Below are 16,820 nucleotides of genomic sequence, written 5' to 3' on the forward strand. Positions count from 1 at the left end.
GGGACACAGGCCAGGTCTCTGCTCTTCTAGTTTTTCATCACTGTGGAAATTAAAGATCACTCTGCACTTTGCATTGTGGGATACAGCATTCTCTGCAGTGTGCTTGTACATTATATAGGCTAGTGGAAAATATTCTAGTCACATCCTTACTGAACATTCGCATAATGTGCATAATACATATATACTGCATACAGTATAAATAATAAGAAAGATATGTGATCATATACAGTCTCAGTATGTTTACTTTGCAGTGTGCCAATACTGTTACTAGGGAAACAAAACAGACATGGTTCCTAAAAGCAACTCCCATCATACCAGCAGAGGGAAACAGGTGAAACCAAGGCCTGTTATCTACTAACTATTTTGATAGGAAATGACAAATACAAATGACTTCTATCAACCTTATTTTGCAATGAGGAACTAAGATATTTACATTGAATGTGCGAGACTTCTGCTTCGTTAACCATAACAAGCAAATAAGTAGAACAATAAAGTGTAGTAAACATTTTTTTTTTTTCATTTATGATAATGAAAATACATTAAAATAATATGATAAAAAACACCTGTCTGCATTATGAAGCGGGGTTGTTTTTGTACAGCCTGAATAACTGGAATATTTACGGTACAAAATGACTGTACGTTATAAATAAGAGGGATGAATGAAGAGGAGAAGTAACAAAATGGTTTACCAAAAAGATGTTGAAGAGCGGAATCATACTGGTCAACATATTACCATGAGAAGTTCCACATTTTACTATTAATGCATGAAGCAGAACCGATTCTTCTGACTTGAAACCAATCGTACCTCCTGCCTGTGTCCAAACACACACACACACACACACACACACACACACACACACACACACACTAAACTTTCCACATTTTCAAAACAATTCATTTAGTACGATTTATGCTCTTTTTCTCATGGGGAACAAAACATTTTCCCACAAGGTTAAAAATACTGCTATTGCTATACAGTACATACTTGGGGAAATTTGGTCATCATAACAATTTAGAGAAAAATAATATATATATATATATATATATATATATATATATATATATATATATATATATATATATATACACACACACACACACACACACACACACACACACACACACACACACACACACACACACACACACATGTGTGTGTGTACTTGTTTTTCTATTCTGGTGGGGACTGAATACACACAGACTCATGGGGACTCGTGTCACCGTGGGGACCTAAATTGAGGTCCCATGGGTAAATAAGCTAAAAAATTACACAGAATGAAGTTTCTTGAAAATCTAAAAATGCAGAAAGTTTCCTGTGAGGGTTAGGGTTAGGTGTAGGGTTGGTGTAGGGTGATAGAAAATACGGTCTGTACAGTATAAAAACCATTACGCCTATGGAGAGGCCCACAAGGATAGCTGACCAGACGTGTGTGTGTGTATGTATGTGTGTGTGTGTATATATATATATATATATATATATATATATAAATAAAACTTCAGAAATGTTTTTAATCGGCATATGTTTCATATAAAAAATGGACAGAGTCACAAAGAGCCTGGCAACAGTAAATAAGACACATTGTCTTTATTAAGACATGTTTTGCAAAGCAATTATTTCCCATTTTTGCACATTTAATATGCATTTAGATAAAGAAAACAAATTAGTCCAGTTAGTAAATGCAATTAACACATAGATACTGTAATAAAATCATCAGCCTCTTCAAACTTCAACAGTAAACATTTAACAGTAAACAGTCATTCTAAATTTTGTTCTTTAGCTTTGTTTTAGACCGATAATACACATGAATGTCAGAACATTAATAACTTAAATATTAAGCATTTCCCTGGTGGCCATGTTATTTACAGCATAATGTTCAAATATTCACTGAGCTATAGTTCAAAATCTAAAATATGAGCGATGATACAAATCTAAACTTCAGAGGGAAATTAGGAAATTAAACACTAAATGTACTGCGCAAAGGACAAAGAGCTAAAATTAATCTCATTATCAAAGACTATGTACTTTATATCAAGGACTATTCACATGTAAGATCATATCTTTTAAAAATAATAATAAAATAGGTACCACAAAACTACTTTTCATCAAGGGAATATTCTTGATTCTGTTAGGTCTAGAATGCATTGAAGTAAAACTACCTTGATGTTACCCTCTACACAGTTGGGTTTTGCAGACTCATTAACCTTTACCCATAATAGCCTTCGCTAACCAGTTCTCACTGCGTAAGGGAACTAAAGGTAGTGCAGCATGAAACTCGCATCAGTAGATTATTAATAGACTGTGTGAATAGGGAACCGCTGTGCCCACCGCATCAGTATGGCAAAGAACACAAGAAACAGTCTATTAACTACTCTTTCCATGATTATGTGGCTCTTTGCAGTGTGCGAACACTTTCAGACGAGAATGGCAAAAAATTAAAGGCGACTGGGTGAAGTAGCTTCAACACAGTTCAAACTAAGTTACTCAACTACTGTTCAAAGGTTTTGATTTATTTAAAGAAATTAATACTTTCATTCAGCAAGGATGCATTAAATTGATCAAAAGTGACAGTAAAGACATTTAGATTTCAAAGTTCTTTTAAACTTTCTATTCATCAAAGGATCCTGAAAATAAAATGTATTATGGTTTCAACAACAAAAAATTAAGCTGCACGGTTTCAAACAGTGATTTGATAAGATCAAAAAACAGTTATGAATCCAACTTTTAAAATTCATTCTTTTTTTTCTAACAATACAATTTCACAGTATTACTGTTTTTACTGTATTTTGATAATAAATGCAGCCTTGGTGAGCATAAGAGACTTCTTAAAAAAAAAAACTACTAAAAAAAACGTACAAAACCCAAATGTTTGAACGGTAGTGCATTTATGAAAATCTAAACTGTGGATATTTTTCAGATTAGGTAGTCATTAATTATTCAGACCTGAATGCTAGCACAAAACTAAAGACTGACTTTAAACTCTTAACTGCACTTTATACAACAGACACGGTATCGGTATGCTATTCATATGTTACATATTTAGTTAACTGTGATCATTAACCTTCATATATTAGAAGTTTAAGGTGCTTTAATTAAATGTTTTTTATTTTTATTTTACCTGAAATATATTACTGTAAAAGGTGTCTTTAAAGATATTGAATGGGGGCCAAACAGGAAAATCTCCCTGTGAATTATCTTGCATATTCAGGTCGGCTAAGATGGCTTTGAAGGGCCAGAGTTTTGAAAAGAGATTGTGTGGTTTAAGGAGCCAGTGGTCCAATTCAGTTTGGCCGAAGTTAGCAAAATGGCTTTGGAAAATTGGTGAGAAAAACATATTTTAAAAGAACTCTGGTATCTATCTGCTTGGTAGCTACTTAAGAGCTACTTAGAGATTGTGTACGTGTGTGATGTCACTCAACTCTTAATTTTCAACCCCTTCTTTCTACACAGAAGTTGCAGTGCAAAAATTCAACATACAACATTTCCCCCTTTAACAAATGTGCTAAAAGTGTAAAACGTTAACTTATCCAAAAAGTGGTTATGTGCAGATGTAATTTATGGGGGTTTAATCTAACTAAGAAAGTGGCATATATAATTAAACCTATGGAATAAGAAACACAGTAAGCTAAAACCACATTACATGACATAACAGCGGGTATATTAACTGGCTAGCAAATTTTGCATGTTACTCAACAAAATAAAACATAGCATGTACAAACTTATCTCGGTTTGGAGAGAAAATGGGTGGTCTTCCTACCAACTACACGCAGGCGTACAGTGTCATCATCTAGAGCAGAGCTCCTCAAGGTCCACTTTCTTGCAGAGTTTAGCTCCAACCTTGATCATACTCACCTGCCTGTAATGTCTAGTAATCCTAAAGAACATGATCAGACTGTTCAGGTGTGTTTGATTAGGGCTTTTTGAGAAACCCCTTGCCTTGCCAAAGTACCCAAACTTGCGGTCTTTGCACTTGATCACTTGACTACTTATATGACATAATATATTTCCTGTATTTTGCCCAAGTGTTCAAGTGAGGATGAAGACCACAAGTGCGTGTATAACTTTTCATTACCTTATAGGACACACTTTAATCGCAATCTCTGCAAGAAGTCTTGCGATTTATTTCCACAACATGATGCATGATGGGATACACTAAGAGATAGTGTGGATTTAGTGTGTGTTAAAAGCACTGCACTTTAGCGCTGTTAAGATCTGGACTTGCGCACTTAGTTCCTGTCGTGTACACATGCTCTAAAGTGACCAAGACAGCAAGTGTGGGTGTTAGGACAAGGCACCTGATTCTAAAGCAGGGTTGCCCAGTCCTGTTCCTTGAGATCTTTCTTCCTGGAAATTTCAGTTTCAACCCTGATCAAACACACCTAAAACCACCTAAATAAGAACTTCAGGAGGACATTGTGGAGCAAAGCGGAAACTGACAACATGCCAGACAAGACGGAGCAGGTTACTTTGGGTATAAAACAAAGTCTCAGCTTTAAAATTCTGTCTTTTTTAAAGGAATTTAAACAATACCATTTTGTGGCATTTTAATGTGTCGTGACAGATCGCTGTAACGCCTCAGTTAAAGTGGCATCTCTTCTATTCTTAATAGAAATAAACATGAATGAACATCAGAAGGCATTTTGTTTCAACCATGTAAAGATGTCAGTGCACTCAATTAAAAAAAAAAAAAAACTAAATTCGCAGACGTTAATCGACTCTCCTGACTGGTTTGTTTGTCAGACAAAAATGGCAGATTCGCTGTCATGATTGGTCAGATTGCCTGTCAAGGGTCAATTGAACACACAAGCTCGTTGAGATCTTCAGAATCACTTGATCAAGGTTTGAACCAAACTCTGCAAGGCAGTGGCCCTCAAGGGCCAGATTTGAGGAACCCTGCTGCAGACGCTATACAGCTACATTAGTAAAACCTTAAAGCCTAAAGTATACTTTGGCCATCCACGTTCTGCAAGACTGTCCACGTGACACAATTTTAGTCATCAGAAGTGTTCGTGGACACCTGTGCACACCAATTTTTTTGTCCAGATACAACAGTGTGGGCATGTAAATGCTGAGACAGAACGAGCCCATAGGTGGCACTGCGCATGTGTTCAAATCATCCGCTGTTGAGTATACTTTGAAAGCTGTGTGGACAAGACAAAGTGGAACGTGGAAAGCAGTATACCCGTGCCTTAAGGCATCTTAGCCATGCAGGGTTTAAAAAGTCGGTCAGAGATTTGAAAATGGTTGGGTATAAGAATTGTATTTGATCATTTGCATACTGTGAAACTGCATTTTCAGCATACTGTAGATAATCCCTACAGGTTCCTTCCACCAACACTTACCATTACAAGCTTAATCTATTTTTTTTATTAAGATCTTTAAGATTTGTGGCTTCCTTCAAGAACTGGTCAGCTTTCCTGAGCTTCTCCATTGCAGCAGAGAGCAAGAATTGTGGACTCGAGTCCCCCTTCATTTCAGTCTCACCACTCTGTGCAGTCGCGATTGCGTTCAGTAGCTCTCCAGTCTCTTTGATCTCAGACGACACTTTGCTTTGCAAGTCCATTACTTCACTTCCATCTGGTTTAATTGGTAACATCCTTCCATTGCTTTCCATCTTCTCTGCATTCTCCACAAGGAGGTCACCTAGGGATGCGGAGCGAGCATTGGAGGAAAGCTTGAGAGGCATGGTGAGGTCCAGGGACGTGTTGGCACATTGGCTTGGGATTGGATGTGCACTGAGAACTGAGGTCTTTGAGGTGGTGGACGGGGTTTCTAGCGACGGCTCCTCCAAACTCTCAGCTTTGCTGTTGGATGGTTCTAGATCATCCTCGCTGGTTTCCAAATCTAGTCCCTGGGAGCTTCCTTTGAGCTTTGTGGAAGATGGCGTGACTTGGTCACCAGTCTCAGACTCGTCTCCTGAGTGCTGGCCACTGTCTAAAGACTTCTCCTCCAAATCTTCACTTGACACATCACCAGCTGGCTCAGTTTTGGGTTCAGGAATCGTCAATTTAACGTCAACTGTTTTAGAAGATGAAGTGGTGATGACCATTGGGTCACTTTGTGTGGAAGTGTCCTCTTTCTTGGCAGGTGACTTAATTGTGTTCTTCTTGGGTGGAGCAGGGGGCCCGGGGCTCTTTTTTACAGATTCAGGGGTTGAAAGTGGAGTAAGATTAAGTTGGGGATGTTCTTGTGAGGTTGCCACTTCTCCAATGGTATCAGAGGTTTTCTTTGAGTTTTGCACTTCTTGCTCAGCACTCGGTTCTTTTGATGGTTTAATGGGTGAATCCCACATCACCACTTGTGGTTTCATGACCTTTGTGGAGAGAACAAAGGTCTCTACTTCTAACTTATCCAGGTCTTCTTTCTCATTTGATGCTCCGTCTGCCTTGGTACCTTCTCCGTCAACCACCTTATTTTTCTCGTTTTCCTCTATTGTGATTGTGGCTGGTGTTACTGGTTGGGTAGGCTTCATATTTTTGGAAGGAGGAGTAGGGGGCTGGATGCTCTTGGTGGAAGGGGTTGGTTCGGAAGAATCCTCCACTTTACTATCCAAGGTATTCTTCTCAACAGCAGTCCCTTCAACAGAGATGCAAGGCTTCAACTCTTTTGATGGAGGCATCGGTGGCATTGTCTTCTTTTGAGCTGCAGGTTCCTCATTTTTGGGCTCATCCTCTTTATGAGTTTCAATGGGTTTGTTGTCTTTTGATGGCGGCATGGGCGGCTTTATAACTTTCTTTTGGGATGTGGAATCCTCATCAGTGTCCTCCTCTGGGATGTTGTTCATCACCTCAGATGGTTTAGAAGTTTCGGTTTGTTTATCCTTTGCCGGGTTCATGCCTTGTGTTCCATTCAGCACGATAACTTCACCATCAAGGTCCAATCTTAATATTCCGTCACTTGAAACATTTGCAACCTGTAACAGGCCGTATATTACATTTAGAGAATATTTCTGGCTCGTTGTTTTCAGTAATTTAATATAAGTATCAATTTGATCAAAAGTGAAAGCAAAGACTTTTACATTGTTAGAAAGGATTTTATTTCTAATAAATGCTGTTTGTTTGGACTTTTTATTCATCAAATATTTCTACCCAAACGATCACTTTTTCAACAAATTAATCATCACAACTCTTTTCAACATTGATAATAAATGTTATGTGATTTGACATTGAAAACTGGAGTAATGATGCTGAAAATTCAGGTATGCATTACAGAAAAAAATGTAAAGGTATTAAATCAGAAAAGAGATTATTTAAATTATGATGATATTTCACAATATTACTGTTTTACTGCATTTTTGATCAAATAAATGATCATGATAGACCTGTTACAAAAACTTACTTTCAATACTGCATATTTAATATTTTCTTTATTACCCTTTCTATCATCGAACACTCATTTAAAACACTAATGATTTCATGCTACTCTTAAATGAACAATTTGTCAAATAAAAAAATGAATATCCATTTCCATACTTTACATTATAAAGTTGGGATGGCTAAATTCACTTATTTATATTTCAGTTTGTTATTTTATTTTTTTGACACATTAAGAATAGAATTTTAACATCAGCTTTAGTCAGAGATTGTCTGTTCTGCAACAGGAATGATAAAGTACTTTTTGTACGTGTGAAATTATTATATCATACCTCCTTCATGTGTATCCTTGTTGGCGGCCTTCTTCCACGGTTCCCCTTCGGTCGGTTCCGAGTGACATGATCTAAAGAGCAGCTTTCATCAACTTTTACCTGATAATTAAAGCATAAAAAATAAGAATATTTAACTATATCTATGTTCATTCATGCAACACCATATTTATTCAGGAAGATCACAGAGAAAGGAATAATAAATGCTATGTTCATCATCATAATTTTAAATTCATTTATGGCTATTGTAAATATTTTTATTTTCAGTCATGGTGCTATTTGTATGCACGTGTGTCTTAAAAAAATAAAAATCACAGTAAATTTTTACAGGTGAACAATAAACAGTACCTCATCAAAAATTTTGTTCTTTGCCTTGTCGATTCCTTCACTGAGTGCCTTGATCCAGGCTTCTTTCTCTTCAGGAGTTTGTGCCTGAAGTTTGACATCTTGGACCTAAAATGAACATAAATTTATATGAAGTCATAGAAACTAGTATACCATGAATAAACATGAATAAAACACTGAAAAAAATGACAGATTCAGATGCACATGCTAATCCTAGTTTGCTTTTCTGTACGAAATAAAATTAGGAATTAACCCGAGCTGGATCAAGCATCTAGTATTATGTTGGATCACAAACATTACCCTTTAGACCACATTTTAACAATAACATTCAGTGCAGTATAAAGAGTTCATTAAAGATCCAGTTTCAGTTTTGAAACTTCATTAAAATGAAACAGGAAAATACAAAGTGTATGTCTGTATGATGTCCCATTGTTCAGTTAGGTTTATATAAAGTGTGTCTAGCATCCTGTATATTGCCAGACTCAGCATGAGTCTCCGAAGTGCACTTCCCCCTAAAAAAGAAAAAGAAAAAAGGAAAGATATGTACTTAGAGTAGGGTGCGTCTAAAATATTTGTGAAACAGGAGAGTTTGGAATCTCTTTAATCTTTAAACTCTTTTCAAGAACTAGAATATGTGGGGTTTAGCTATAAAATAAAACACTAGGCAGTGTTGTCTGACTCATACAGCTGGCTGGTCACAGTATTCAGGAGAGGAAAAAGTGACATGCTGGTCTGGCTGATCTTCACACACACACATACACACATTTTCTCCTCTAGAGAAGTCTCTTGACATCTGCTGAGCTCTTTGCAGTTCGCCAACGCTTTGCTCTCGTCATCTGTTAGTAATAATACATATTTCGCCTGTTAGGTATCTTCCGCATTTCTCAAGTCCTCTCCCCACCTCCAAGACTCTAGATTCAGTGTTATAATGTACAGTAAACAATAAATATATACAGACTATTCAAAGGAACTATACTTCCCAAGTAAAGAATAAATTAGGTTGTAATAGATATTAGCTCATGGAGCAGTATGACACAATATGTGTGTGTGTGCATGTGTGTGTGTGTGTGTGACCAAAAGTTATGACATATCATGTGCAATATAGCACACACACACACACTCCTCAGGATGTAGTCATCATTTACCATCAACTGTAATGCGTCAGGAAACAAGGGTTTGACGGGTAAAACAATCCAACAGTTTACAAGCTTAAAGTGAAGCTAATCTCAAAAATATTTAACCCCAGAACAAGACACTGAATGCTTGTACATTTTCTAAAAGTGCAATGCCCTTAAAACTGTATCTGGGTCAATGACATGAGGCACTTTATAACGTGTCTATTAATTTCAAACATACATTAAAAATGCAGTTCATACAGACAATGACTTCAATACACCTCTTCTATTATTAATATGCTTTCAATTTTTTGAACTAAAATGCATTTCTGTGGAGCTTAACATCAAAGATTATATGTTGGTGAAACCATCTGGAACTGCCATTAAAAGATGGAAATAAAAACAATCATTATTTATTTAAAAATACAAGTTATAAATCATTCTTATTATACTCCTGCCTGTGTGTCAAGGTCAGTAATCCATAAAAAATATCATTATGACATTGTGGTGATGAGAGTGCTTGTGGTTGTCAGATCTCAGATGGATAACAACTAGAAAATGCACAACATTTTAATTCAAGATTCAAAAATGCTTGATATTTGACAACAGATACCTATATATTAAAATAGAAAAATAAAAGCTGATACAAATATATTAATAGTAATATAATAGTATATAATATAAACACTTAAAATAATATTTTTTCTTATTTTACTTGTAATTTTCAGAGTCATCAATTCAAAACATTCTTTAAAAAAATCAACAACCAATATTAAAACAAAGATAATTTTTGTTTTTTTTTAAAGTGTTTTCCTTTTATCATCTCAAACATCCTTATTCATCAGTGACTATAGTTTGACACTGTACATATGGTCTACAGAGGAAAATCCACTTTTCACTAGAAAGTGTAAAAAATGGTTTGTGGCTGTTTTGATATACCACAAGCATTTGCGTAGTTATACAGAAAATCTTGCCTCTGCATTTTTGAATATATAAACACTAGGACAGGAAATGATACCTAGCTAAAGGTTGTTTTGCGTTTCACATTATGACTGTGTCAACATCTTTTTAACCTTGATTAAAGGCAAAAAAGTCAGCAGCATTTTTAAACCTGGGTTGTTAAACCTAGACTGAAGTACAATGCCAAAGGTTTATATCATGAATTACCAACCCATGATAAAGTTTGAACAATGTGAAAAATAACCCTGGGTGAAGACATTTACAAGATGTTTATCATGTTTATCTCAAATTTTATACAAGTGTTGCAATATTTGACACCAGGCATAAAGGCAAAACACCACTCATGCAACAGGCGACCTTTCGCACGCACACACACACACACGTTCTGCCATAATTTAAAGCAACATTGAAAGCAGTGAAGTGTCACAGAGCATGAGGCAGGAGTAACTGGCTCATCATTGGTCATGTGTCTGTTCAGATATGTGTCTGATTCATTAGACTCAGAACAATGAGCTAGTGTGCCTCTAGTGCATGCCATATTGAACTACTGACATCACGACTACAAGCCAGCCATCGACGACTGTGCATTGCATTGTCATCCTAATGTGAGCCACTCTTTATATCACACACAAAGGGAATGGTAGACTGATATATTTGACGGGGTACAACACTGAAATGTTAATTATTACCTTGTTACCACACTTGGGGCTTCGTATTAGTACCAGTCTGTGTTTCTTCTTGAAAGGACTCTTTAACTCGTGGCAAGTGTGGTAGTTGTCCAAGTCCAGTTTCTCCAGGCATGTTGTCAATTCCTGCACGACAGGGGAAAATTTTCTTATTTGTAAAATAATAAACCAGAGGAAAACCAGAGGTTGTTCAGTGGAGTTTAGTTATGTTTTATTTAAAGAGAAGGTTTACCCAGATATGAAAATCATGTCATCATTTACACTCTCTCATATTGTTTCACACCTGTATGGCTTTCTTTCTTCCATGGAAACCAAAATAATAAAGTTAGCAGAACGTTCATACTACATAAGCACTGAAATATTCACGGACTTCTGCACTACATTGCAAATTGTTGAGATTATGTTATACAGATGAAGAAGAGTCATTTAGATTTAAAAAGACCGAATTTTCATTTATTGCTATTATCTTCATCTCAGATGCAAAGTTATTATCGTTAAATCAAATTTAACTGACACTGTTAAAAGCGCTGTTGTTAACTGAAATAAATCTGGAATAAAATGTAGCATAAACATTGGATGGAAAACAAACTTATTGAAAATTAGGAATTTTGACTGGGCACCTAAATTAAATCATTTTAAGCAGTGACAATGAAAAAAATAAATAAATTAAAAATAAAAAAAACTAATAAAATTTTACAAAAGCACATAAAATGCATAAAAATGTTATTCAAATTATATAAAAAATAAAATATAAAAACTAATTCTAAATATATTCAGCCTGTCTCGTTGGCTGAAGCTTTTTACACGAACCTCACCCACCCATGTGTGATTTGGCTAGTCATCACTGCAAAAGACATCCAAAAGTCATTAGCCCCAGTGGTGCACTTGGTAAAATGTTTGACATGTTCATTTAGACGTGATTGACCTCGGTTCGAATCCACCCTTTTCTAATTTCAAATCACATCAGAAAAGCATTTATTTTCAATGAAAATGAAGAATATAATCAAAGAGTTGAAAATAAAGTAACAGGTAGCGTTAGGATTGGTTTAGGGAGGGCTTTATTGTCCCAATAAGGTGGCATCCATTTATTAATTTGAATTAAGATTTACACTCAATAAGTTAATATTGCATACGGTTTTACAATGTACTACAATACTCAGTTGCAGATAATTGCCACTATTTGCAATAAGTAAAATATGCAAAATATTTGCAAAAAATGCTATTTGCACTTAAGTGTTAATAGCATCTATTGCAAAAAAAATTATATTTTCACTAAGCCTCTGCCTTAATTTAAATACGTTCTGCTTTGAAAGTGACGTGACATTCAGCCAAGTATGGTGACCCATACTCAGAATTCGGGCTCTGCATTTAACCCATCCAAAGTGCACACACACAGAGCAGTGAACACACACAGTCTGTGAACACACACCCGGAGCAGTGGGCAGCCATTTATCATGCGGCGCCCGGGGAGCAGTTGGGTGTTCGATGCCTGGCTCAAGGACACCTAAGTCGTGTTATTGAAGGTGGAGAGAGATCTGTTCATGCACTACCCCCACCTACTATTCCTGCCGACCCAAGACTCGAACTCACAACCTTTTGATTGTGAGTCCAACTCTCTAACCATTAGGCCACGACTTCCCAAAATAGAATGGGGGAAAAAAAAAAAAAAAAAAATGTGTATATATATATATATATATATATATATTTTATATATAATATATATATATATATAATAAAAAAAAAAAAAAAAAAATAACATTCATCCCAAAACAAAACTAGTTTTCAAGAAAATGTGTGCGGAGTACAAACAAGTTTTTTTTTAAATTCACACTCACACTGTTGCTGTAATTTTCCATAATGTTTTTTTTGTTGTTGTTGAAACACGGAGGGTACACACAACGGTTAAGCAAGTGTTTAACAACAACAGCCAAATAGCTATTGATAAAAGGACCACTTCACAATCCAAATCACTCCCATACATGGATATACAATCATGCCCCAACCAACATTTTTTCTTGTGCAATAACATATTTTCTCAGAAATCAATGTAATTCTGAAAGTACAGTGTGTCGGATTCATGTTGACTTCATATCTACGGTTCATCATGATTGAGCAGACTTACCTCATTCTCATAGACCGCAATCACTGTTCGTTCCAGCTGAATGTATCGGTCCTTGTAGCTGCTCAAGAACTTCCCTGAAGACTTCTTCAACCAGCCAGCTTTCTCAGCACTCGTCACCTCTTTGGGCTTGGCTGGCTCCTCTTTCACACCCTGTTTTGGAAAGGAAGGAGGAAATCAGCATTTCTTAGTGAACCAAAATTTCAGTTTAACTTGGCATGCATTGAGCTCTGAGTCCAGCGAGAGCATTCCTTCAAGGGGAGGATGAATGTAGCGGCTAGATAATCTTTTTTTGGCCGGCATATGGGTTTCATGCGACCTTTAACACCTTTTTAAATTTAATAGGAAGGACAGATGACGCCTTATTTCCACATCTGCTCCATTTCATTTCTTACAGCCTTCTCATGACTTTTGGGGATCTTATCTGTATTTATTATTCAGCATGTAATTACTGGCATTTGCTAAGGAAAAAATTACTATAATAATTTTTGTTCATAATTTAAGGCGTAACACACACACACACACACACACACACATACTCACATATATATATATACACATATATATATACACATACATATATATATATATATATATATATATATATATATATATATATATATATATATATATATATACACATGTATATATATGTACACATGTATATATAAGTATATATATATATATAAGTGTATATATATATATATATATATATATATATATATATGTGTGTGTGTGTGTGTGTGTGTGTGTGTGTGTGTAATTTTTTTTTTTTTTAAGCTTTGAGATTATTATTAAATTAAAAAAGAAAATGCAGCTGTGTTTAGAAATCCCAGGATTTTTCAATAGGAGTATGTGTGAGGAAATCCCTCAGGATGTCTCTTTAGAGGGTCATCGAGCTGTTTTTCTACTTTCACTGCACTGGGCCTATGGAAAGAGCAGCGTGCACTAAAGAAGGTGCAGCTGTCAGACAGAGGAAAACCTGCAGAATAATAGGAGCAGCACAGTGCCATGACTTTCTCACACTGCCCTGTCCGGGAAACCACCAGGTCACCCGTACCCTCGCAGCGTCTGTGCTGAGGGAGGGGGATGGAGCCTGAGGCCGCTCTTTGTTTTTCTCCTTCTGTTTGTGTGTAAATTGGAGCAGAATGCACGGCACATCACAACACAACGCAACACACTCGCTGGAGAGAGACTTTGGGTGGGACGGAAAAATCTATATTGTGAAAGAACACAGTGGAGGCAATTTGGACCTACAAACGAGAGAGTGAGACAGAGCATAAAGATAAAACAGGAAATAGACCAAAACATACGCTAAGCTCGGGCTGATCTAACAGGAACTTGCAGTATTAGATGAGATAATTTAAGAAGCGAGACGTTTCATTGGTGTCTGCTGAGGCATGCAACAGTGTTTCTGTTGCTCATACTAGGGTTTGGGGTTTGCTCAGGTCGTTTACACCTACATCACGAATGAGATATGATTGGCTTTTGGTGGTTGACAAAATGAGCCAAAAAATGCATTAATGGATGAACTATCTTGGGAGCAGAATATCTTTAGGGTTTGCGGCCCTTCTTCTGACTTGGACTTAAAATCATCCACATTGTAACAGGCCTAGAAACATTGCAGAAATGCACTGGAAAGCACTCATACCCTAGCAACATCATTGCGATGATCAGAAAACCTTCCAAAACATCCAAACAATGGTTTTGCATGAACAAGGGCAGATTTTTTTTTGACCAGTTAATATATTTAAGAAAATAAATTGGTGCAGCAGTGTACTTAATTATTGTTGTTTTTAAATATGCCCTGTTTGTGTTTCTTTTTTTTTTCTTTTTTTTTGGTGTCTGTGTTCTGTTTTGCTTGTGGTTTCTATTCAGTATATTTTTTCCTGTCTGTTTTTTAATAAAACAAATAAAAAATAAAAAAAAGATAATAAATAATTTGAATGTGAATAATAATAATAATATAAATTTAAATTAAATTAAATGTATGCATTTTATCCAAAGCAACTTACAGTGCATTCAGGCTATCAATTTTTAGGTATCATGTGTTCCCGGGGAATCGAACCCCCAACCTTGCGCTTGATAAGGCAATGCTCTACCAATTGCGCTACAGGCATAAAAACAATATGTAATATATTATATTAAAGTAACAATAATATTTTTTTTATTATTATCATTATTAGTAGTAGTAGTAGCAACATTAGTATTTATTATAAATAATATTATTATTATTATTATTATTATTATATTAATAATAATAATATTTTTTATTACGCTCCATTAAAGTTTCCAAGGCAGTTAACATAAGACATAAATAATAATAATGTAAATTGTATATATTATTGTTTTTAAAGGCAGTTTACATGAGACAAATACATAAAAACAATATATAATATATAATATTAAATATTAATTATTATTATCATTTGTGGTAACAGAAGTAATTATTACTAATAATAATATATATTACTATAAATAATAATAAAATATAAGCTCCTTCAAACTTTGCAAGGCAGTTTACATAATAATAATAATACAATTATTATTATTGTTAATTGTATATATCATTGTTTCTAAATGCACTCAACACAAGACAAAGATTGTAATATACAAAACAATCTATAATACATAATATAATATTCATATTAAAACACTAGACTTAAACCGTATAATTCAAATAAGTATTATTAGTAGTAGCATTATTATTATATACCGTTTACATTAGACAAAAATTATATAATTATTCATACTAAAAATATATATAATATATTTATTTAATACTATAAAAGTAAAAATAGTAAAGGAAAAAATTATAATGAAATGTTCAACAATAAGTTACTTTTTATAAATGGGTTCTAATGCTGAATATGGTAGAAGATCCGTGCAAAAACTCCACATAACTCTGCATGATTGTTTGGTTGTTTGTTGAGTGAGGTATCATGTGTCTCATATACATACAAAAGGCCATGCCTGCGCACAGCTCTATCTGGGTCAGATATCAGAGCCCTGACCTGGCCAATGTCGACTCACCACACATCTAAATATGAATCATCTCTGCATTTCTTCCCAAGACCTCACTGCAGCCCAGACCAGAGCGACTCGTTTTTTCAAAGACTCACACTGCTGTTCACTCAAAACGAATGGAATCCTGTCTCTTAAAACAAATGTTGCAGTATATTTTGTAGTATATTTGCTAAATCTCAATCAGGGAAGTGTAAAGCATGAATACCAAGCAGAGAAGTATAAAAGAGGAAATAGTAACCAACATTAGAGAATTTACAGGAACTACGTTTTCTTGCTACACTAGTCCTCCATACCGCCAGAGTTAACAAAGAAGGATAGAGAAAGGACAATTGTCAATGTGAAACCAGGTCACTCCCAACAAAGAAAGAATCAATTGGAATGCGCAAGTGCATTTGCATGGTGGGAGGATAGTGTGGCGTAAACTCACGGCCAGAACGTAAAAGCTGGTGGTTTGAGCGCTTCAAGGAAACATCCATGAGCTTTGACCACTGCAACCCTGAGCAAGACAGCAAGCAACGAGTGGCTCTCAGCTTCAGACAGCATGCGGACAGAAAGACCACCCACAGTCCATCCACTGAATGTCCCATGCATGCAAACATTTCTAAAGCAGCAAATAAACTATCCATAAAAATTGTGTTTTCTGGCTGAAAAATAAATATCACATACACTACCAATTAAAAAGTAAAACTTTTAATGTTTGTTTGAAAAATAATGTTTTAATGTCTCTTATGCTCGCCAAGGCTGCATTTATTTGATCAGAGTACAGTAATATTTAGAAATATTACTGCAATTTCAAATAATTGCTTTCGATTTGACTATATTGTAAAATGTAATTTTCAGCATCGTTACTCCAGTGTCACATGATCCTCAGAAATATTTCCAATATGCTGATTTGCTGCTCGAGAAATATTTCTGATTATTATTAATG

General features: G+C 35.4%; 1 protein-coding gene across 1 annotated transcript in view; it reads right to left on the reverse strand.

Moving 5' to 3' along the window:
- Window positions 1-1,561: 1,561 nt before the first annotated feature.
- Window positions 1,562-16,820, reverse strand: part of LOC113105660 (pleckstrin homology domain-containing family O member 2-like) — an 18,542-nt gene continuing 3,283 nt past the window's right edge. Inside the window, exons 2-6 of the mRNA XM_026266875.1 lie at window positions 12,869-13,018; window positions 10,750-10,872; window positions 7,989-8,093; window positions 7,644-7,742; window positions 1,562-6,911 (exon numbers count right to left, since the gene is read on the reverse strand). Coding sequence (XP_026122660.1) covers window positions 5,343-6,911; window positions 7,644-7,742; window positions 7,989-8,093; window positions 10,750-10,872; window positions 12,869-13,018 — 2,046 coding nt within the window. The 3' untranslated portion in view covers window positions 1,562-5,342. The remainder of the gene's footprint in view (window positions 6,912-7,643; window positions 7,743-7,988; window positions 8,094-10,749; window positions 10,873-12,868; window positions 13,019-16,820) is intronic.

This window comes from Carassius auratus, chromosome 7 (assembly GCF_003368295.1).
Source record: "Carassius auratus strain Wakin chromosome 7, ASM336829v1, whole genome shotgun sequence".
NCBI classification, from domain to species: domain Eukaryota; kingdom Metazoa; phylum Chordata; class Actinopteri; order Cypriniformes; family Cyprinidae; genus Carassius; species Carassius auratus.